General features: G+C 40.4%; 1 protein-coding gene across 4 annotated transcripts in view; it reads right to left on the bottom strand.

The window, feature by feature from the left end:
- The window catches only part of THSD7B (thrombospondin type 1 domain containing 7B), a 413,810-nt gene that overhangs the window by 214,022 nt on the left and 174,926 nt on the right, over positions 1–24,862 (bottom strand). For all 4 annotated transcript variants that reach the window (XM_083493189.1, XM_083493188.1, XM_083493191.1 and 1 more), the window contains one exon: positions 1,141–1,978. In XM_083493189.1, the coding sequence (XP_083349315.1) occupies positions 1,141–1,978 (838 nt within the window). The remainder of the gene's footprint in view (positions 1–1,140; positions 1,979–24,862) is intronic.

Here is a 24,862-nt window from a genome sequence, read left to right as displayed (position 1 = left end):
AAGACATAGCATAATAAACAGCAGGTCCTTAAAAGGCTATTTCAGTGGTTGTACAAGATGTTCAGCAACATTAATAAAATACATGCACCTCACATGCAATGGCCAACCCATTGAGAACTACAGATTCTGAGAAAACACTGGGAACAGCCTGAGAAACTTATGAGCACAATTACTTCAAAAACATTTAATGTTTTTCATATCACCAACTTAAGCCAAATATCAGTGCTAATATATTTTACATTTAACTGTTCCAGAAGAACAGTTTTTTCTCCCTCAGGATTTCCTGTTGAGGCATACTCTGCCAAAAATACAGCAGTGTTGCTCCACCTCACTCACCATGATAGAAGGATTAATGTGGCCTGTATGGTAATAATGGAAGTACAGTAATGAACAAGAATAATATTGTTGCTAGCTCAGCAAACTACAAATTATTCTCATGGATTGGCCTGACCAGAGATTCAGTTGCATGAAAGGAAGAGTGCCGAACACAGCACATCTCTGAATGTAGCAGTTTATTCCCAGCAGTATGTATGAGTACAACAGCATGTGTTCCAGCTATTCTGAGCCTGTGAATTGCCACTGAAAGTGAGAGCCATTAACAAAGTTTAAGATGTGCCAACTTGAATGAAATATGGGGGGGGGGTAGATAAGCCCTGCCCTGTACAGTCAATCACATGACGTGATGTATGCACACCATATGAATGGCAGGCCCTCTCAAATATTTTATTGGAGGCAGTGAAGACCCCTCAGCCCCTAGGAGTTGGCTCCTATGCTGGGCTGCAATTATTTCATCCACAAAGGTGTTTCTTCCAGGCTTTGGATGACTTACATATGTCTGCACTGGCTCTCAATAGCCATGGAAGCTCTGGAAACAAATAACTATCCGCTCCCTTTGATGGAAGAAAACTTGAATGCTGTTGAAAATCAGCAAAACAAAACCTCATTTAAATTGTAGTTTATATGCATACACCACTACCAAAAGTGTCTCTTCAACATATGAAACTTTAGTGCTAAATGAGACTACATGTAAATGAAACCAAAACACTGTACATGGCAAAATGCACATTCAAAACTAGAGAAGTAGATATTTTTAGCAGTCTTTAAAGCATACATCTCTTAGGAATGAAGCTGATCTCTTACCTCAGCATAGCATTCTTCCCATCGCTTCTCATACATCTCACCTGCCTTGTTTGGTAACCAATTTCTATATCCCAAGGCTTGGAACTGTAGTGTGACCTAGATCTATGAAAATTCTGGAAATTCTCCACCACTTGAAGTTTGAAGGTGCTTCGTTCTGTTGATTCGGAACCAAAATCCAGCATAGTTCTCCCAATCATATTCATTTCCTTAAGGTGAGGCATCCGACACTTACTCCAGGGTCCAACTTTAAGACTGTACGTATATTCCTCTTCACCATGAGGACAAGACATCCAAACATCGCAAACCCTCGATTCAGTTAGATTTGGGCATTTGGCTCCGCCATAGAGTGGCGGCGCAATAACAGAACGGGTCCTGTGTTGTAAACTCTTTCCACAGTGTCTGCCACATATAGACCAGGAGGAAAACTCAGACACTACACAGTCCCGTGGGCAAGGTATTAGGCAAGCTTGTTCCATAGGTGGCTGAGGGGTAAAATATTCACATATCTCATTCGCAACTACTGTTCTGTTCAACTTCTGTATACATTGTACCTTTCTGTGTTGTAATCCATGCTGGGCTGTTACACATGCTGAAGTTCTTGGTCTGACTTCACCAAGGGCAAAAGGAACAAGAACACACAGGTGCCATTCGGAAACTTCCCACTCAAAGAGTTCAAGATGCCAGTCACATATTTTAAAACAGCTCCTCTGGCTTTCAGGTCTGTCACTTTGTTCACAATTTGAATGATGGGTTGTCCACCCTTCAGAATGAACACACCAGACTACTCGGCTCTGAACACCGCCTGAACCACAATCACCTATACATCGTCCCCAATGACCTAAAAAAAGGAAAGGAAAGGAAATCTTAAAGAATTTGTTAAAGTTTGCATCTATGAAGGGAATAACTGGCTTGACGTGTAAAATGATTTCTGTCTCTTTAGAACCCCCCGTTTCTCAAATTCACCATCCTTCACTAACAGAAAATGGGGAAACACAATGCAACTGCAGACCAGAACAAACAGCTGCAAGCAAGGAATTATGCCCAGCAAGACACACCCAATCCAGGCTTCTTGCATTGCAGCGCTGTCTTCTGCAGGGTTTTCACAATTTGTGGGGAAAGCTTCTTTTAAAAAAAAACCCTATATACCTATTTATTTTTAAACACAGACACCTGTAGAATGGGGTGTGGTGGGGGTTGTGTCTGAACCTTGCAATTTATAGATCCTGTTTCTATTTTTTGCAATAAATATTATTGCAAAATATTTTTCTATTTTTTGCAATAAATATTAAGACATAGCTCAGTTGGCAGAGCATGAAACTCTTAATTTCAGGGTTGTAGGTTCAAGCCCCACCTTGGGCAAAAGTCTCCTGCATTGCAGGGGGTTGGACTAGATGCCCCTCATGGTCCCTTCAAGCTCTACGATTGTATAAAACCACTATCTGTTTATTTCAGCCCACATTTAAAATACAGTATTTTAAGAGCTGAGACTGGAATTCTGCTGGCTTTGACTCAGCTTTTATTCAAGTCTGTCCAAGTTCCCCCCTGATGTGCATCTACTGAAGTAGGCAGGTCATCCATCTTTGCTGAACAATTATCTCTTGGCAGCTCTTTCATGGAGGCCTGGTCACATTTACTAATAAGGAAGAGGGAAGAAATGCAGAATAGTCATGAGCGCAAACTGAGAGGGATCCAGGACAAAATGTGAAAGCAAAAGGGAAAGAGGTATTGTTTTGTTTTTGTCATCACTGAGGATTAGTTTTCGATTGGATGCAGAGTGAGCCCAGTGGATTGATTAAACCTATATTCATGCAATACACCCACCTAGGTAATATTTCCACCAGGTTAGATATAAAACTGCCATCTGTTAGCATACAAAGCCCAAAAGTAAACCCATGAGAAATATAGAAAACGGTTACATTCCGGCATAATAAATTATCTGTGCACTGTCTTCTTAACCACTACCCAGCTTTTGGACCTCTTTGACTCTCTTCCTTTGACCCAGGAGGGTCAGGGTAGGAAATATGAAGCCTAGGGGGTCAAATATGCCCCTTCTGGCCTCTCTATCTGGCCCTTGAGCTGAAAAAGGCTCCCCACCCCTAACAGAGGATAAACCTTGATACAGATATGCATTAACACCCATGCCAAAGAGCTGTACAGACCCATTAAAACCATTTAAGTAGCCAACGCCTGCATTACGTCAGAAGACAAACTATCAAATTCTTTTCCCCAAGTGACACATGGCTGTCTTCCACAAAACACATATCAAAACTCTTTAGCCTTCCTCAAGTTTTGCCCAGATTCTTTTCAGATTTCACTTATGCCAAAATTTCAGAAAAACTCTGCCTACCAGGCAGAAAATGTGTGCATACTTTGGTTGGAAAGTGGTCCTCAGCCAAAGAACATCTATACCACAGCTTTCATGGCTTCTCTTAAAGAATGCTGGGAAATTTTGTCTGATTAATGTGATAGCCACACATACATACACACAGTTCCTAGGGTCTTTGGGGCTTTGTTAAACCAGCTGAAGTCTCCATTGTAGGTATATCATGACAGCACATTTTCTAGATGTCCAAGTATTTGAACTGTATAAGCTTCTGATAACAGATTGATCAAAAGATCCGATATACAGAGATTCTGAAGGAAATAATTTGCATAACCTCAAGATGCAATCCTATACTGAGTTGCCTGGGAGTAAGCACCAATGGACTCAAAGGGATTTACTTCCGATTAGACACAGATAGTTTTCCACTGTCAGTATGTCAGAACAGGATGGCATCAAATTGAGAAGGTAAGAAACCCTTGCCTCCCACAACTTTGATTGTGATTTGCTGGTTTTTAGCATTAGAGATATTTGAGGTGAGTTAAACACTAAAAATAAAAGAAATGCAGGCAAACATAGAAGTGATGAAAGGTACATTTACTTATTATTCTACCATGAACAGAAGTTGCATTTAGTACTTCTGCATACAAAAAGAAAATTATCCTCTCTTAAAGGCTAACATATATTAATCAAATTTTCTCTCAGCTTCTTCATATATACCTTCTAGCATCTTCAATTATAAGCAGGAAAATGGGAAATATATACAAAAACTCATTTGAAAAGTAAAAATGGCCTAGAGGCACATGCAGAATTAATATCAATTTATACATAAAAAAGTTTTTTTAAATGCATTGAATGAATTAGAACAAAATTTATAAAGAAATGATATAGTCACAATGTAAAACTCATTTCTGAAAGGTTTAAGAAAACAATTTTTAAACAGGAATAACAAATAAAATGAATAGCTAAAATTGCTGCATCATTAAGACCTCGCTTTCTAATCCTTCAATGTCAGCTCTTTCCACCATTGTGAAGCAAAATTCACCAAGCATTGGATTGTTTACCCACTAACAGACCATCATGAGATAGATTTAATATAGAGACCATCATGAGATAGTGTTTTAAGGCTTTACAGGTAAAAAAATAGCACTTTGAATTGGGCCCGGGAACTAATTGACAACCAGAGCATCACCCTCTGCAAATGACCATCCAAGTGGTACAGGAACCAATGCAAAGTGGGGCAGCCCACTCCCAACTCAGACAGCCCTCCCAGAAGGATACCATGGTCAATGGTATTGAAAGCCACCAAGAGGTTGAGGAGAATTATTAGGGACACATTTCCTCTGTCTCTCTCCTGACAGAGCAACATCCGGGCCAAAACCCAGACTGAAATGGATCCAGAAAATCAGTTTCCTTCAACAGACCCTGATCTGGTCTGCAGCCACCCACTCCAAAACCTTGCCCAACAAGAAGACATTGGCAACCAGCCACTAGTTATTTGAAATTTCCAAATCCAGGTTTTCTTGAGGAGTGGTTTTTCCACCGCCTCATTCAAGGAGGCATTAATCACCTCCCTACTGAACACCTCCTACTGAATATGTACCACAGCAGTTACATAGTGTGTGAATCTGCATTTCTGCTTATTGAAGACTGTGGAAGTCAACCAAACTGTTCTATACTATGGATAGCTCAGTTGGTTAGAACTTGGTGATGATATGCCAAGATTGCAGGTTCAGTCAATGAGAGGGCCACATGTTCCTGCACTGCAGGGGTTTGGACTAGATGCTCCTTAGGGTCCCTTCCAACTCTGCCACTCTATTATTCTATTATTCACTTTTTTATTTCACGGTTGGCTTTGCCTGAGAGGCCTCCTTTGTCCTCTCTCTTTTTGCTTCAGAGGCAAGATTTGTGATTATAATTAGCACACATGTAAACAACGTATATGGGCAGCCACAGTAATTGGCAGAGAAGGGTTGCTGTGACTGCACAAGTCATCATATCCACATGTCTAGCCCCCTTACAGATGCTCACTTTCTCACATTTCTCCTCTCAGTGGGAGTACAACATAATCACAAAGGAAGCAACTCCTACACATCATTCCCCACCCCAATATAAACAAGGCCATAGTGAACATAAAAATAAGACTCGTCAAAGAATAATTTATAGTATAAAAATAACCAAAATCTGGTTGTGTGTGTCCACGTCAGACAGACATCGTATCATGGACTCCAACTCCTGACACTTGGACAGGCTGATAACACTGAAGCCAAAATGCACAATGCATATGTATCTTCAACTTATTCCTTCTCCCCCCCCCCCCACAAAAAACCCTAATCTTTTCTATTCTGTTTTTAAAAGAAACTATAACAAACATATAGAATTTATTCTGATGGGTTCTCAGTGCCTCTTGACATTCGCTGTTAAACACAGCAGCAAACTAATCTATGATGCCTCATTGCGCCACCAAATTTCCACTTCCGTAGTTTAAACAGAGTAGAAAGCTCCAGATCTTCCCACTAAATAGTGCTTGGTAATTAGCAATTAATTAGATCCTTTAAAAGGCTATAATGAGCAGTTTTTCTCCATAAATCCATGATCCATTACCAGAAATAGCTGCAGAGAGTGAACAAGAATGTGCTTACATTTATTAAAAACCAAAGGAAACAGTGGCTTCAAAAAGCCATAATTATGGGCTGGCATTGAAGTGATTCACAAAGACATATAGGCCTTCAGCTCCCAAGTCTGCATCCTGCCCTAATCTAAAAACTCCTGTCAATCACCAGTCTGCATGCTTTCCCTTGGTTTCTTCACAATATAAATACAGCCTCTCATTTTCAAGTAATAGAAACATCCAGGAACAGTTTTCTCGTAGGAAGAAATTACTGGAGAGCCATGGTGCCTTTGTAGTCTCTGTATATTCAGAAGCATTGAGGTGTAGCAAGAGGGAAGTAAACATACCCTGCACACATTGGCTGTGTACACACCATTACCTTTAAAGTAGATTTCACCAAGGCCACCCCCCAAAATCCTGTGAACTGTAGTTTCTGGTCTGCATCACTTATGCATGTGTTTGGTTATTATGTCCTTTCTATTCGAAAGAAAGAAAGAAAGAAAGAAAGAAAGAAAGAAAGAAAGAAAGAAGGAAGGAAGGAAGGAAGGAAGGAAGGAAGGAAGGAAGGAAGGAAAGTCTGCACAAAAATCTGCATCCATGCTCCAGGATGTGTATTTGCATGGTTACCCAATGGGGGAACACACATTTTTTTGAACTACAATGTTCAAACACACGTTGCCTCTGTGTCAACAAGTTTGTTCCTTCATTTCAAGTAAACAACTAATGGAGCAAACCACCAGGGTGCTTACAGCATTCAAATAATAGGTTTCCGAGCGACTTCCGGTCGGTGCCAGCGCTTAATGGCGGTCCTAGCTCCGAGCTCCGGAGAAGGACTGCTTCGCAAGTTCGGGTCTTACCCGCTACGGCAAGCGGGGGACCCCTAAAATCCCAGGCGCTGAAGCCTGAGAACAAGGAGACTCGGTGGGCACCTTTGCGCCCCCCGGTACCGTGAAAGAGCCTTTTTAAAGGCTACGGATCGACATCGGGAGTGAGCGCGGTGCTGAGAGTCGCTACCCAGCCTGCGAAGTGAAGCCGCGTCGCCATAAGCGGAGAGCGCCGATTCCTTCCTGAAAAGAAAATTTGGACTGATTCCCCGTGAGTAAGAGCTGAAAAATAACCGGGACTCTTTGAATTTTAAAAATTGGGCTAAAAACGGGGGAGATTTAAACAAAGGAAGTCTGCCTCCCCCCAACTGCATGAAAGCGAAAGCAACGGAGCTCTAAACCTGCATCCGTTTAAACCCGCTCTTTGATCAGCTAAACCGGACATTTAAACCTTTGATCTCCCCTCTAGCAAGCAGGGCAGAGGGGAGGTGAATCTGACCAATAACTGCATGATTTATTTGGGGGAAAAAACCTCTGCTGTCTCATCTATTTGAAAGTACGAAACGGTCTGCCTTTTCAGTACACTGAACTGACTTTTTCCTGTGAAGCGATACTTTGATACAAAGTTTCCACAGTGCCTGACTACTGTATATTATAAGAAGAAACAGTATAAATTGGGCAACTGTGGCAATTTGAAGTTATAAGCATTTAGCAACATTGACTTTGACTGTGTTAATTCCCTTTTTTCTTACTTCTTGGACTGTCTCCTTTGTTTTTGTATTTGGAAATTTTGCTCTATGGCCATTTTGATTTGCTCCCTCTAGAGGATAAAGTAAAGTTCGGCACGGCTTAAGACAGTGGAATTTTCCAAGGGAGAATAAATCCCGTGGGAATTGACCTTGACATGAGTGGCCCACAAGAAGAGATAGTCACAAGAGCCAAGATCAAGCAACAACAACAACAACAACAGTTGCAGCTGCAACAGGCAAAGAAAAGAGGCTCAATCTCAGGCGCAACAGCCGGATCAGCAGGAACAACAGGTCAAGACAAAGGAGCAGCCGTTTCTATGGAAGCTGTGACAGAGGCCCTGCTCAAGATAAACCAAACTCTGGAGTCTTTGACAAAACAGACTTCAGAGAACACACAAAAATTAACAGAAATATCAGCAAGATTAAACCAGAATACAGAATCTATAAATAAATTGGTAGAGGAAAACGCCACCACGCGCCAAATTGCCGAAGAGGCCAAAGCCACTGCTGGAGAGACACAGGAGAAATTAGAGCCGCTTGCCAAGAAGGTCTATGAGCATGATGCAACTTTGGCCTTGTGGGAGTTACAGAGGAAAGAGAGAAACTTAAAATTAAGACTGATTCCGGAGAATGAAAGAGACAGCCTTGTGGAATATTTGACACGGGAGTTTGCGGATTGCTGGGACCTTGAGGAAGACGAATTCAAAATTACGACTGCCTTTAGACTGGGGAAAAAGCAAGACAGAAAGACACCGAGAGACTGTCTGATTACACTCAGATCCAAGGAGGAAAGAGACAAAATACTAGGATTACACTTTGAAAAGGCCTTGCAAATTGGAAATTCAGCTGTACAGATCTTTAAAGACATCCCAAAATACATTTTGGATTTAAGAAACTTCTACAAGGACTTGGTTCTCTTGCTAAAGAAGAATTCTATTCGCTTCAGGTGGGAGTTCCCACAAGGACTGTCATTCGACTACAAGGCAAAGAAAGTGAAAATAAAGACAATTCAAGATAAAGACAAATTTTTGGCAAGATACCAGGAGGACTTACAGAAGGGGACTGTGGACGCACTTGCAGAACAGAGGAGAGCACTGGATATCCTGAATCTCTCGTTTGGACAAAAACCACCACCATCAGAAGAAGAGCAACAACTTGGAGCTGTTGGAGGAGCCTTAGGAAAATAACAAGATGGCTCTGCAATTCCTTAGTTGGAATTGTAATGGGCTCAATGGGCCTTTGAAGAGGAGACAAGTATTTCATATATTGAATAGAGAACAATTGGACTTGATATGCTTACAAGAAACTCACATAACCAGAGCCCACAGGAGATTACTTTCAAACAAAAGGCTAGGACAAGAATTTATTTCATCAGACAAAGTTAAGAAGAGAGGAGTTGTAATATATGTGAAGGAGAAATGGGCTCCAAAAATGATATTCAAAGATGAACAAGGGAGATATCTGGCTGTGGAGATACAAGTACAAGGAGAAAAATTTTTAGTTGTTGGAATTTATGCACCAAATGAAGGCAAATCCGACTTCTTTAAGAGACTTCATGAAACTTTGATGGATTATCTGGATTACAATATGATAATTATGGGAGACATGAATGGCGTGGTCTCCACCAATATGGATAAGGCACAAAGACTTACAGTCACCAAAGAAGGGAGACTCCCTAAGACTTTCTTCGAAATGACTGAAAACATGGACTTGATAGATATTTGGAGAACAAGGAATCCTCTGGAGAGAGAGGGAACCTTTTTCTCCCAAGCAATGATGACCTGGACCAGAATCGATCAAATCTGGGTTACTAGTGGAATGGCTCCAAAGATTAAGAAAGTGGAAATCTGCCCAAAAACTTGCTCCGACCATAACGCCGTGAAGATGGAGATGAAACTCACAATAACTGGTCAATTTAGATGGAGAATGAATGACACCCTCTTTCGAGATAAGGAGATTCTCACGAAGGCCCAAAAGACCCTAAAAGACTATTTTGAAATAAATTTGAGGACCGACGTGGAGAAAAGAGTGATCTGGGACGCAAGTAAAGCGGTGATGAGAGGACTTTTGATTCAACAAAACTCAATAAAGAGGAAAAAACAAAATGAGAAAAAAGAGAAGATTCTGGAAATGATAAAGGAAGGAGAGAGGAAATTAAGAACAAAACCAAAGTCTCAGGACATTTTAAGAGAGATCAAATTATATCAAACACAATATATGGAATTGATGAACCAAGAGATTGAATGGAAGATAAGGCAAATGAAGCAAAAGACTTTTGAATCAGCAAATAAATGTGGCAAACTTTTGGCATGGCAACTGAAGAAAAGGCAGAAACTAAATACAGTTACAAGCCTAGAGGTGGATGGAAAGAACATATCCAAACCCAATGAAATCAGAAATTGCTTTTTAAGTTATTTTAAAAAACTCTACACCCAAGGCCCGCAAAATGAAGAAGATATAGACAAATTCCTCGGAAAATATGGACTACAAAACATCTCTCATCAAAGTAAGATGGATTTGAACCAGAGAATCTCAGAACAAGAGGTAGAGGCTGCCATTCAGAATATGCAACTGGGCAAATCTCCGGGACCAGATGGACTGACTTCCAGATACTACAAATCGCTGAAGGAATGGTTGACTCAACCACTAAGAGAAGTTTGTAATGAGATCCTTGAGGGAAAAAAGGCACCTGAATCGTGGAAAGAGGCATATATTTCACTCATACCAAAGTCAGAGACTGAAAAGACCCAACTTAAGAACTACCGCCCAATATCTCTGCTTAATGTGGATTACAAAATTTTTGCAGACATTTTGGCAAAAAGATTTAAAAGAGTTTTGATGGAGAAGATTCATAAAGACCAAGCAGGCTTTCTCCCTAAAAGACATCTAGCAGACAATGTAAGGAATGTAATAGATATTTTGGAAAAGCTAGAGGTGAATATAAACACTAAAGCAGTATTGATCTTTGTGGATGCGGAGAAAGCCTTTGACAATATTTCTTGGAGTTTTATGAGGAAGAATCTTCATGGGATGGGGGTAGGTCAGGGTTTTGAGAATGGTATGGCTGCAATATATTCTGAACAAAAAGCCAAACTGATTGTAAACAATGTTGTGACTGAGGAACTTAAGATAGAAAAAGGAACACGACAGGGGTGCCCGATTTCCCCATTACTTTTTATTTCAGTTCTGGAGGTGTTGCTGAATATGATAAGAAATGACCAGCAGGTTAAAGGTGTGCAGGTCGGAGCTAAACATTATAAGTTAAGAGCGTTCGCAGATGACCTAGTATTGACTTTGCAAGAGCCAAACACTAGTATGAAAAAGGTTTTAGAAATAATACAACAGTTTGGCCAGGTAGCTGGATTTAAGTTGAACAAGCAAAAAACCAAAGTTTTAGGGAAAAACCTAACAGATATGGAAAAGGAGAAATTTCAAGAGGAAACAGGTTTGACTGTGGTCAAGAAGGTCAAATACCTAGGGGTTTACTTAACATCTAAGAATCAGAATTTGTACAAGGACAACTATGAAAAATGTTGGTCAGAAATTAAAAAAGATTTAGAAATATGGTCAAATTTGAAACTGTCAATGTTAGGCCGAATTGCAGTAATTAAAATGAATGTATTGCCTAGAATGTTATTTTTGTTTCAGACCTTGCAGATTATTGATAAGATGGAATGTTTTAAGAGGTGGCACAAAGATATCTCGAAATTTGTCTGGCAGGGCAAAAAGCCCCGAATTAAATTTAAAATATTGACAGATGTTAAAGAAAGAGGGGGTTTCGCCCTGCCGGACCTAAAATTGTACTATGAGGCAGCAGCTTTTTGCTGGCTCAAAGAATGGATGCTCCTCGAGAACACGGACATCTTGGATCTGGAAGGGTTCAATAACGCTTTTGGTTGGCATGCATATCTTTGGTATGATAAAGTCAACAGTGCCTTTAAAAATCACATTGTCAGAAAAGCATTGTTTAATGTTTGGATAAGATATAAAGATCTATTGGAAAACAAAACCCCTAGATGGGTGTCACCAGTGGAGGCTAAAGCAGTGAAGAAACTCAATATGGAGGTCGGATGGCCGAAGTATTGGGAAATTTTAGAACAGGATGGAGATAAGTTCAAACTACAAAGTCAGGAGAAATTGAAGCATAAAGTAGAAAATTGGTTCCAATATCGCCAAATAATGGAATTTTTTAAACAGGACAGGAAAGTCGGTTTCCAGGTGGAAAAATCAAAATTAGAAACCGAACTGTTAGAACCCAATACTAAGAATTTATCTAGAATGTATAACTTGTTGTTGAAATGGAACACACAGGATGAAACAGTTAAATCGGCTATGATTAAGTGGGCTCAGGATGTTGGACATAACATTATGTCAGCTGACTGGGAATGGTTATGGAACACCGGTATAAAATTTACGGCATGTAATGCCTTAAAGGAAAACATTATGAAAATGGTATACAGGTGGTACATGACCCCAGTCAAGCTGGCAAAAATCTATCATTTGCCCGATAACAAATGTTGGAAATGTAAAGAGACGGAAGGTACCTTTTATCACCTTTGGTGGACATGCCCGAAGATTAAGGCCTTCTGGGAAATGATCTATAATGAAATGAAAAAGGTACTTAAATGTACCTTTCCTAAAAAACCAGAGGCCTTTCTCTTGGGCATTGTCGGCCAATTGGTGACAAAGAAAGATAGAGCTTTTTTCATGTATGCCACAACAGCAGCAAGAATACTCATCGTAAAGTATTGGAAGACACAAGATTTACCCACTTTGGAAGAATGGCAGATGAAAGTGATGGACTATATGACACTGGCCGAGATGACAGGCAGAATCCGAGACCAACGAAAAGAGACGGTGGAAGAAGAATGGAGAAAATTCAAAAGCTATCTTAAGGACTACTATAAACTTAATGAATGCTAAAATGCCGTGGTTTCCAGAAACAAAGGGGTACAGGGATATAAGGTCAGATTATAAAAGAGGACTAAGATGATAGAGATTGGAAAGTAACAATTGGGAGTTGCTAGTTGAACTATGGGCATTGGGATGTAGAGAGGGGGGGTATGGGGAAGTCCAAGAAAAGAGGTTTATGAAAATATGTTTGAAACTATACGTGTAGGTTTGTCATTTTTAATGTTTGTCTGTTTTTCTTAAAAATGTTGTAAAACCAATAAAAATTTTATAAAAAAAAAAAAACAAATAATAGGTTTCCTGGTTATATAGCCTGCTATTGGGAAAAGATACTGTACATCTGCACCGCTGGATTGATGTCATGTGCTACTGCATGTGAGGCTTCTCATGAGGGCGATTTGTAAACAGTTTGCCCAGAATGTAACAGCCAGACTGCTGATAGCAATAAGCAATAGTCACAAAGAGTATAGAACATCAGTATTGCAGGAATGCCTCCAGTTGCTTTCAGTGCTGTTTTCAAGATGATGGTTCTTCTTGCTTAAAGCACTATTTAACCTGGGCCCAGTATGTCCGAGGGAGCACTTGCTCCCAGTATGGATGTTTGAGGGATTCCGTCTTTGCAAATTGTGATATGAACTAGCCTGATCCACATTCCCCATCTTAATCTGTGGATCAGGACACAGATATCCACCAGCTCTTGCATTTCCAAAATGCTTTACATAGTCCTCAGGCTCAAAACAGTTACAAAATATTTTATCTCAAAACGTGCTTTTAATGCAGAAGTTTAGGCATGTGCACTTTGAGATAAAATGCATTAGAAATACATATTTAAATGCAGATGACTTGTTTTTTATTCAAGAAAAGGCTCCCCCCCCCCCAAGTCTTCCACAAACTCAGATATTTTGATGCAACTCGTCTGTCTCGGTCTTTTCAGTTTATATACATAATGAAATCTCTCCATTCACAATAGGAAGTGTCTTGTTTGCTTTGCCCTCTAGCTAGTCAGACTTTTTGTGTTATTATTTCAGAGATTATGAGAACCTAGAGTTTATCATACTACATTTCAGTGGTGTATTGGTGCACATTGAGACTGGTGGGGTGGAATGCACGGAGACCAACCATAAATGGGGCCAGAGGTAATGGCAGGCATTGTCACCCTGACTTGTCAGTAAGAGATCAGAAAGTGGTGGAGTGGGAAGGCTGAAGTTGATGGCACAGTACCTTAAATGCCCTAATGCAAAAGTCGCCAACATTTTTGAGATAGTGGGCACATTTTAACTTTGAGGGAGTCCTGGGGATGCTAATCATAAAATAGCTGCTATCAGGAGAGCCGACTTGGTCCCCAGGTTATGGGTGCCTGGTGCGTGTGACATCATGCACACCCACACCCACGCATGTCCGACTGATGCACAACCATGTATACACACGGCACCGGGAAATACAGGTAATTAAGTACAATTGATTTAAACTGCAAAGAGATGCAAAAACGGACAGAAAAGGGTGGGGAAATGGCAATTGCAGTCTCATGAGCCTTTGCACTGACCTTTAAGGCCTGTAGAGAGTTGGTGTTCGGGAATGGCGGTTTCAACAGTTTCCAAAGGTTTTTACAGGCTTTTAAGATGGTGCTTCCCACTATACGCAATTCATGTATACTCGTGGTACCTGGGAATGTAACCCCCACATAAATGGGGAGGCTCCTGTACTTTAAGACCACCCATCATGATAAATTCCTTCTCGTCTGGATTAAGTTTCAGCCGAAACTGATCCGAAACACCCATTCAAAGGTAAAACCACCATGCCTTATTCAGATGGAAAGGAGAAATAGAGTCAAGTGACAATGGCAAGCTGCCAGCAACCCACTTGAAAACACTGGATGAATTCTTCCAGTAGTCTTGTGTATAAGAGAGAGAGAGAGAGCACTGCACATAAAAGCTCAGTGAGGGGGGGGGGGGAACAGGCTACCAGCACCACCTTTGTGGAGAGAAACATAGCACACACAAGGTCCCCAATTCAATCGTTTGTGTCTCGGCAAACAAGCAAGAGAAAGGCCCCTGCCAGAGCCACGAGGCATAATAACTCATTAATCTCTAAGCATCTTTGAGTACCATCAATATCTTTGCATCAATCGCGGGGTTTTCCTTTTGCTTTGATAGCTTTTTATTGTCAGAAAATTAGGAAATATAGCATCATCACGATGAGGAGTAACACCATTCTCTATCTTTTGTTAAAGCTATAAATGGCAAATATGAGTGTCTGGCAAACAAACCATCAAACACTTAACAAATGTAGACGGCTAGAGGCATTAGGTAGAGGTTAGAAGCAGTAGGTATTCATTCATTTAGGGATAATGCAAGGGGAAGAATGCAAACAGTAAGCATGAGCAGAGGAGTAGCAGAAATGTCCCTGACCACAAGAGATACTTGAAACAACAACAAATGATTCTTTTATGCCGGGAAAATCCACAGAAGGGAGCATTCAGCAGCTGTCAGAAATGGTAAATGCTCACGTGAGATTCATTTCTAAAAAGTAAAACAAAACATGAAGCAAAGCCCTCTGGAATTTAACCTGCTGACAAATGAGCCATTTCTAGTGAGAAACTGTGTCTTTGTAACATTAAACCAACAGTCTCTAAACCCTCAGTTTGATCTGTACTGCAGGGAAGCACAAATACCCAGTGATACAAGAATCCTTCTTTCTCCACCTGAAGTGCTAACATAAATCCTTGTGCATTTAAGCATGAGAAGATTAAAAGGCATGATCACAAACCTCACACCCATCACTGACGAAGCAACATTATGGGTTGTGATCAAAACAATTAAAAAAAACGAGGAAGCATTGCACAGAGAGAGCCTTCTGTTAGATGCCCTAGGTTTCGAACAATCAACCCAAAGCAGTCTTGTTTGGGTTATTTGACAGTGAATTGAAATGTATTCACAGAGTGTTTGAATGCCATGCTTCACAAATCCTTGGGGTTTCTCAGCCTCAGGTCAACGGCAGTAGGGCATTACGAGCAGGACTTTGGGGCAGGCACCCACAATGTTGGCATCGAAAGGTCTAAACAATTTGGGGTGTGCACGTGCAAAGGAACACCTGCTTTGACACAAACCTGCCCATTTCTTGAGACTGATTTTGCCGCTGCTGGCTGAGGTGCATTTTGCACCATCCCAGGGAATGTCTTTTCTGTAGTGGTGCTCAACTTGTGGAACTCCCTCCCCTCTGAAATAATCCAAGCACAAGTTCCGATGAATGAGGCACTGACAGTCATATTCTATACAGTGGTACCTCGGGTTAAGTACTTAATTCGTTCCGGAGGTCCGTTCTTAATCTGAAACTGTTCTTAACCTGAAACACCACTTTAGCTAATGGGGCCTCCTGCTGCTGCTGCGCCGCCAGAGCCCAATTTCTGTTCTCATCCTGAAGCAAAGTTCTTAACCTGAAGCACTATTTCTGGGTTAGCGGAGTGTGTAACCTGAAGCGTATGTAACCTGAAGCGTATGTAACCCGAGGTACCACTGTACTTGTAGAAGCGTCCAAGACATCTTCGAGGATAGCCCCATGTGTAATGCATTGCAGTAATCCCACTGGGAAAATATCAGGATGAGATCCCTGTAGGACTTTCCAGTACTTGAGGCTTCTCTCATACCTGCATGATAAACTGTACCTCCAGAAAGTACCTGCTGTATACAACCACTAAAAGACAGAGTAGCCCTGCCCTCCACAGGAACCATTTAAAATGGTTTTTAAGTAACAGCTGCTCCTGAATCCTAATTTGTGCCCAGTCATCATTAGTTCTCCTTCCTATGTTCCCTAGGTAAGGAACTACACCCCATCCATTTCAGAACAGCTTCACATTGCTGATTCATGTGCAGTTTACGCTCTTGCAGCCCCGCCATTTGCCATTATTAGTCAGTAAATTAAAGTAGCTAAAGATCTTCTCAGGTGAAAAGGTGGATGAGATAGGATTTACAAGCCTGTTAACAGAGCACCTTGTAAAGGGAGGGATCAGAGAGGGATCAGAGATTGATTAAGTCACAATAGTATGGAGGAAATAATTCATCACCATAGTATACAGCCCAAAACAAAGGGGTGATGCAGTAAAATGGCAGACTTGGGAAAGAAAGAAAGAAAGAAAGAAAGAAAGAAAGAAAGAAAGAAAGAGAAAGAAATGTATTGAAGTTTTAAAATCGTGAACTAACATAAGTTTGGCAACATAATAAATAATAAAATCATAGTGTGCCCGAAAAGCTATCATCAGTAGCCCTGAGTTAAAAAGAAATGTGAATGCAGCTATATTTTAAAGCAGTCAATATTTTAATTTGTAAGCTTTTTATTTGATGGGAAAAGTACTATGATGTCAGCCCATATTGCTTATCTAATTCAGTTAACCAGCACATAATAGTAGTTACAACTTGCTTTATGTGGTGTAGGCCGAATTGCTTTTCATGCCCGCAGAGTAAAAAAAATTATACAATAATTACGCTCACAAGGGCACAATGACATTTGCGCACACTTTTGACATGCAGGGCACACGTACATTGGAAAACAAGCTGTTTGGATAATGATCATATATTAGGGGACAAAATGGCATCATCAGCCCTAAAAATATGTAGTTTAATAAGGATGGCAATTATAATCATGTTTGCAGTTTGACATTTTGTCAACAGCTCACCATTCCACAGTTCATTCAAGTTTGGAAGCCAGTCCCCTCTCTCTCTCTCTCTCTCTCTCTCTCTCTCTGTGTGTGTGTGTGTGTGTGCGCGTGCGTTCGTGTTACTGTATACACACAGTGGTTGCATCCAATAGGTTTCAGTTAGTTTCCACTGAAATCAATGAGATTTAAGTTACACATTACGAACTTAAGTCCCATTCATTTCTGTGGGATACTGATTAAATTATTAATTCAATACCTGGATTCATTTTAGGCAGGTACTGCCTAAGCTGCATCTTGCAATTCATACTAGAGACAGAACCCTGGGGGCAAGGGAATGAATATATTGCTTTTGCTGCTAGTTACTAACTGCACTTATTAGCATTTTATTAAAAGAAATATCTGTTTCTTCACTTCCATCCACCAAAAATGGATCATCCACAAAAAGTAAAAATGCATTACACAGCTCTTGTATGGGATTCAAGTGATATGCCTTTTAAAAGCATGGATTAATTCTTGGAATAGACAGCAACTACCAGACTTAATAGCAGCAAATCATGATTTCATTACCGCCAGTCTGGAGAATTACTTTAGGCAGCTGCTATTACTGTTCTTCAAGATCATCCCAGTTCACTTTGGCTGAATATTTGTAGTTGACGTCTAGCATAAGTACTGTTGGCACAACTCCAGCCTCTCTCCATATGATCACGTTCTAGCCTGACAGTCTGACACTTAGAAGAAAGCTCTGAGTTGTTGTGCTTTTATCGTCATGGACAGATGCTGCTGACTCAAAATAAAAAGTCCGTTCTATTTCCAATTTGTCTGAAGGGTATTTTTTAATCAGTAGTTAATGGATAATCAATTCTGAGATGGCTACATAGAACACTGCATTATGAACTTGCTTATAAAATCCCATTAGCTTGTCTAACAATATGCAGGAAGAAACCATAAAATCAAGCCCTCCATTAACTTAAATAATAGCTGGATACATATTAGGATGTTTTGCAAAACACTATTTATAAACATGGGGGGGTTGGATAAAATGGAAACACAGAGCTAATCACTTTCCGTTCACAGATCCAACCTGCTCATTTTTATCCATTATAAAGATTCTCTCTCTCCCCCTCTCACACAAACCTCTTCTCTAAACTATTTAGATGATGGTTAGGTAACCACAGATACCAGGAATGAAAGAACATAGGAAGTGTCTGCTGGATGTGTCCAAAGACCCATCTAGTCCAGCAATCTGTTCTCACAGTGACCAAGAGCTCTCTCCCCATCTGCAGTTTCTAGCAAGTGGCATTCAGAAGGATTTCCCCCCTAACAGTGGAGTTAAAAACCTAGTTATTATGTGGCAGTAGAACCTAGCCAGATGCTGAGCACTATCATCATCATCATCATCATCATCATCATCATATTATGGGGGTGGAGAGGTAGTGCCGAAAGCTGGCCTTGTTCTCAAGATCTTGGAAACCAAAGCTCAGATTACTAGAGCTAACCATATTTGTTTGGATTGGCATGGCCCACAAAACCAAAATCCCATTATGCTCTCAAGCAGGAGAAGCTTTGCAGGAAATTCAGATTAGGCACAAGATACATAATCCCATAAACAAAATTACATGAGATTTACTTTCTACTAAGTGAGGAAACCTGGCCCATCCCTGTATTAGGTAATGTCCTGTTCTCAAACCCAAGTTGACATCATTTTGAGTGAGAGACCTGGAAGCCCTGCTCCTTGGCGTGCAGGCCTTTTTCCACCTGGCATGGGAGAGCAGGGCCCTCACTGACTCCAACTACAAAAGCTGAGGGTGCTGAAGATGCCAGAGACTATCTTGGCTGTCTTTGAATGCAGACCCAGGCCATTGAGCCTGAGCTTCCATAGCCACTGCCCACCATGCCCTACCATTGGCAGGACTGGCAGCAACAGAAGCTTATATGTTCTGTACATATAATATTTTATTCTTTTCCTACTTATGCTGTTTTAAATGCACATTTAGTATCGGACTTAATTTAGCAATATTTTCATCTGAAACGTTTAAAATAGTTTTTGTTAGTGCCGTTAACTTTGCTGCATTAAATGTTTATGCTGTAGCTGACCTTGTAATGTTTTATTTTGAAATCTTTAAGCTAATATTTTAGTTTCCTGTTAATCATGTTGCTTTGAATGTATACTTTATATTTGACTTTCTTCTCTACTGTTTTGTTCTGGAGTGTTTCATTTGATGTTGTAAACTGCTTGGAGATCCCACCCCTCTTAAAACTATAAAAGAGGCAACAAAATGAAATAAATAATAATAATAATTGTTTACATTAAAATATTTGTAGTAATATTTGTAGCAGTTGCTGCTGATTGAACAAGAACATTCCCCTGTTAAAGGTTTCAAGGCAGCAGGGTCTGGTCAATGCCTGGACGCATTTGTGGTTAGTGTCCATTTGGACTGGCAGGGCAGAAAGCAGAGAGACCAACAGGAGTCAGAGGCCAAGCTGATAACAGGCAGTGCCAACTAATTCTCATTTTCTCCACCATCCTCCCCCTAAAATGCTACACTAATAGAAAAGAGGAGAAAGCTGACAACCATGGCCACCCTGCCCCCCCTGGACTGGCTGTAAGAAAGAAGACTGGCTGATGAGGGCCGACTGAGGACAGACTTGAGACTGGTGAGGTCATGCTCTATGCACCCAAATGGTCCAGCCTCCAGTGCATTAGGGAGAGCCCTTGGGAACCCCATGGAAGCTGCCTTGGGTTCCATGATGGAAGAAAAGTGGGGTGTAAATATTAATTGAATACAAATATTAATTCTTCATCTGGTCATATCACTTGTCTTAATTTTTATTCCTGCCAAGTACTTACAGCCACTGTGGTTTTTGGAACCTCACGCACATTCATCAACCTCCTTGGCTCCTTTGGCAATATGGCAGCATCTCAAAATGAGCGAGTGGGCAGTGGTGAGCCAACAAGACAGGGCAGGCTTGCTTCCTCATGGACACAGGATGCCTTTTGGTATCAAATTTATCGTCTTCCTTCAAATGGTATTAATTTGCTTGCGATTGATAATTTACTAGGTAGGCTTAACTCCCCTGCACTCCCTCCATTTCACGGGCTATTCTTCAGCAGCTGTCATATGCTTAACTGTAAAAACTTTTTCAGCAAACATTTTATAATGTCATTACAACTGTAGATAGTAGAACAATGTTGAACTAAGAAATTAACCTTGGCTATACACTGTGTTGTTAACTGGTATCTCTATTCACAGCTGTACAAAAGATAATTTTAATCCATACAATGTGAACCCTGATTGTGTTCTATATAATACCTCCTTTTAATTGAGGGTATAATATTACATCACAAATGCCTTTATCAAGCAGACTGTTAATCTCGTCACAAAGGAATAACAGAATGTTTGGCAAAAGCATTTTCAATTAAACCATGTTGACTCACATCAGTTATTTTATTTCTCAGCTAAATGCCCTGGCCAGGATTAGCATCAGGCAGAAAGGCCCCTTGTTCATCTCTTTTAGTACTTTTAATATATTGAGAATGTGAAGCACCATTTTCCACTTCTTCTAAGATTGATTAAGTCAGCAACGCTTTACAGTTACCAGTGCAGAACTCCCATTGATCTCAACAGGGCTTGTAAATTTAGATGCAGCAAGAAAAACCCAAACTGTATTAGCAATTCAATGAATTTACCTATTATAGCCACATGCAAAGGAAGACAGAGCTCCTATACTTTTAACTGCTATATGGAAGAGGAAATTTTAACAGCTTCCCCTACAAGACAAAACTTGACTGCAAAGTTCCTTCTTCCATTGATTTAATTTCTCTTTCTCTCTGAGCAACTGTTAAAGGGACAGGAGCCCTTGCCTCTGTGCATCTTGTCACTCTCTCTGCTACTTCCTTTAACAAAGATGTGAAAACCAGAGACTACTGAACTGTGTGTATTCAACCTTACACCTTTCTTCAATAAGAATGCCATACTCTCATACCTACATACTGCAAAATGGACAATGCTTCCAACTCCACTCCAAATAATGAACAGAAATATCCACTGAACACCTCCAATCTAGGAAGCTTTAAACAGGTTTATTCCCTTACAACACCTTTACAGAGCACACACAGAGAAAAAATTATTGTGTATTATATTTATATGCCACTCTTCCACCAAAGAGCAAAGGGGTGCATACATTAATCTATCCTGTCTTATCTTCATAATAATTCTGTAAGGTATGTTAGGCTGAGAGTTATTGATTGGTCCAAGATCACCCAATAAGCTTTCCTTATCTGAACCTGGGTCTCCTGGTCCTTGTCCAACAACCACGCCACACTGACTTTCAATAGTACCACTTACCCACTGAAATAGCTTATTGTAGGATTTGATGGCTAAAATAGCTTGAGGATTTAGATATGAATCCTCTTCCTATTACCAACAAGGGGATGTGTAGCCACAACTCCCTCCAATTATAGGATCCTACAAATATCATTATGGCTCTAAATTAAGAATGAAGGTTGAGATATATAACAACCCTGGAAGCACCAGATTAAGTCGCATGTAATTTTTCATTCATCCCTGTTCTACTTCAAGACGAAAACCTCAGGCCTCCAAAGAATCAGCAGGAGTTTTTCAAAAAGATGTTTTCCTTGGTTATACTAGAAGCTGCCTTCTGTGTGCTGGAAGCAGCTGTAGATTAAGTTTTGGGAAGCTGCTGTTTGAATGGAATGACAGCCCCTGCTGTGCAAGCCAAAGTGGGAGGGAGCCACTGATGCAAGCATATTGCTCCTACAAGCTGGCTGGCCTACAAAAGGTACTCCCGTCATTCTGTTTAATATCAGCAAATGGGATAACAGCCATGCATGGTGGAGTCCTGTCATTAGTCTTCTAATGCACTTGTATAGCTCTGATGAGGGGTACTGACAGATTTATTAGCACTATGCAGAGCACATACCCTTGATGTTCACATTGCTACTAATTAATATTCAATCCATATACAAAGTACACCCAGTCTTGAGGGTCAGCTGCATTAAATCTCATGGGTAGCCATTTCTGAACACTGCATATTATTGGTAGTATGTACGAAGGCACATTTGTTCTGTTTCTGAGAAATGGAAATAACACATCTATTGCTTACAGAGACATGGGAAGCCTGTCCCTTTGTTTCTACAGTTTTCTGCTTTGTTTCCCTACTCTTACATATCACCTACAGAAAAGCTGTGGAATGTCTCAGATATCCTTCCTTCATCAAACTACTTGTGTGGCTGCAGGGTTCTTCAATGTTCTCCATTCCACCCTCCCGCCAAAAAGCAACATACTTGTACAAAACAATACGGTGCATTTTGTTCCAACTTTAATTGATTGGACTATGCCAATTTGTTAAGTTTTGCAACCTCACCTGCGATCGTTTACAATGAAGGGCAAGATAGAAAGTTTGCAAATAAACATGCTATTCATCACAGTGCTAGAACAGAGATCTAGATCTCTTAACAATGTATCTGATAGATGTCTGCATTTAGAAGTGCTTTATCCTGTCCAAGCACAACTTGTAAAATAATAAATAATAATAAATAATAATAAATAACAGCAACAAGAACAAGAACAAGAAGAAGAAGAAGAAGAAGAAGAAGAAGAAGAAGAAGAAGAAGAAGAATTTTATTTATATCCCACCCATCTGGCTGGGTTGCCCCAGCCACTCTGGGCAGCTTCCAACACATATAAAAACATAATAAAGCATCAAACATTGAAAACCTCCCAATACAGGGCTCCCTTCAGATATCTTCTAAAAGTTGTATAGTTATTTATCTCCTTGCCCTAATGGGAGGGCATTCCACAGGGAGGGCGGCCTTACCGAGAAGGCCCTCTGCCTGGTTCCCTGAAACATGACACTAGTGTCTTCCAGAACCAGGTAATTTACAAAGCCAATTCACTCTACGCTATCAAGTACCCAGTACTGTTACACTCCTTGTTTATTAAATATCTTTCATCTGAGGTTCATAGGGAGGTTTACAATGACCCACTTGTTTCGATCCAATGCCTAAGCCAATACCTTTCCATTGCTGTAATCAATAAAGTTGTGGCCTTTTCTAGCCCATTAACCTTATATCACGTGTCCCTGTGTCTTCATTTTACTGTGCGGGGGTCGGGTCCTCGAACCACAACCAGTGGCTAGCAAGAGACTTGTTGAGCAATATATAGAGTTCTTTTAAAATGTCTGTTTGCAGATCCTTTATCTGATAATATAATAAAATAATAAAGTAATAAATAAAATAATAATAAAATAAATAAAATAATATTATTTTATTATAATAAAGAGTTAGTTGAAGTCAGAAGAGTTGTTTTATGACACCATTCACAAACATTTGGAATAAATTCAGAAGCCAAAATCCTATACCGATTTCGCCGTGCTTCAAACGCATTGATTCTAATGAGTTCAGGCAAGCCTAATCTGAATCATTTTTGCGGCCATGACATTTAAAAACCTGTTACCTGCCAGTTGATTCCATGTGCTATTGATGCAATCTTTAACCCCAAAAAATGTTATGGGAAGTTTTTTTCAAGCTGGGAAATGCACTATTCAGCAGGATTAAAAGATTTTTTTTTCTGCTTCCACAATGATAAATTGATTTCCTATAGAAGCATGCATTTAGACAATCAAAGAACAACACAATTATTATTTCACTTCTTTCAGATGGGGCAGTCCCCAGCCCCAACCCCAGATGCATGCCTTCAATGGTAGCAGTGGTTTTTTGGGGTGGGGTGGGGAGTAGGGAGAACGCTTCATACAGGAATCTTGCATATTTATCTCCTGAAATGCATTCTTTAAGTTGGACAACAGGAATTTGACTTTAAAATTATTTTGAATGGTGTGGATGGATTTGTATTATATGTGGATTGGTGATGGCAACAACCCATATGACTTTGAGGCAATCACACTCTACTATTTTATTCACATGGTACCTGACACTTTGGAAGGTTAAAAAGATTTACAGAATAATCTGAAGAGTCAAGCTGGGAAAGATCTGGTCATTTGGGTAATTTTTTTAGAAACTTTAAACATAGGCGGCAATAAATGGCCCAGAACAACATTTCCCTCTACATGTTCCCAATTAATATGTCTGGTTATGTCTTGCCAGAAACTCCTGAACTGGTAGTCTCAGCAAAGAGCCAGAGAACAGCAAATCAACCTTTGCTTCTGCAGTAGAAGTTTTTTGGTTCCGTCACCCACTATATAGCCCACTGTGTTCCCAGAAGCTTCTTCTGATGGTAAGTGGACCCTCCAGAACAGCATTAGATGGGACGCAGGTGGGCTGTAGTGGAGAGAGAAATCAACCAGGCTGCCTTTAACAAGTGGTAGTGCTCTTCTACTCACAAAAGACACCTTTGAATCCAATCCTGGAGGTGCAAGTGACGAACAGCAAAAGGAAATTGATGCATTTGCCTGTTAAATGGGAATGTGAGGCACGGAGGAATGCTAACTAGAACTGAAGAAAAAGAGATGGCTCCCACAGTGATCTACAGGGTCAGGGCATGTTGACAAGGAAGAACATGGGCAAGATTCCTAGACACACACCCCTCCCCAACAACTGCAGACGATGGAGATGCAAGGTTAGGATTTATCACCAAGCAGCAGCTTGGATTTGTAAAGAACTTTTGCAGGGGCCCAAAT

The sequence above is a fragment of the Podarcis liolepis genome (assembly GCF_965112155.1).
Source record: "Podarcis liolepis genome assembly, chromosome: 1".
NCBI lineage: Eukaryota > Metazoa > Chordata > Lepidosauria > Squamata > Lacertidae > Podarcis > Podarcis liolepis.
This window is presented reverse-complemented; position numbering and strand designations above follow the sequence as displayed.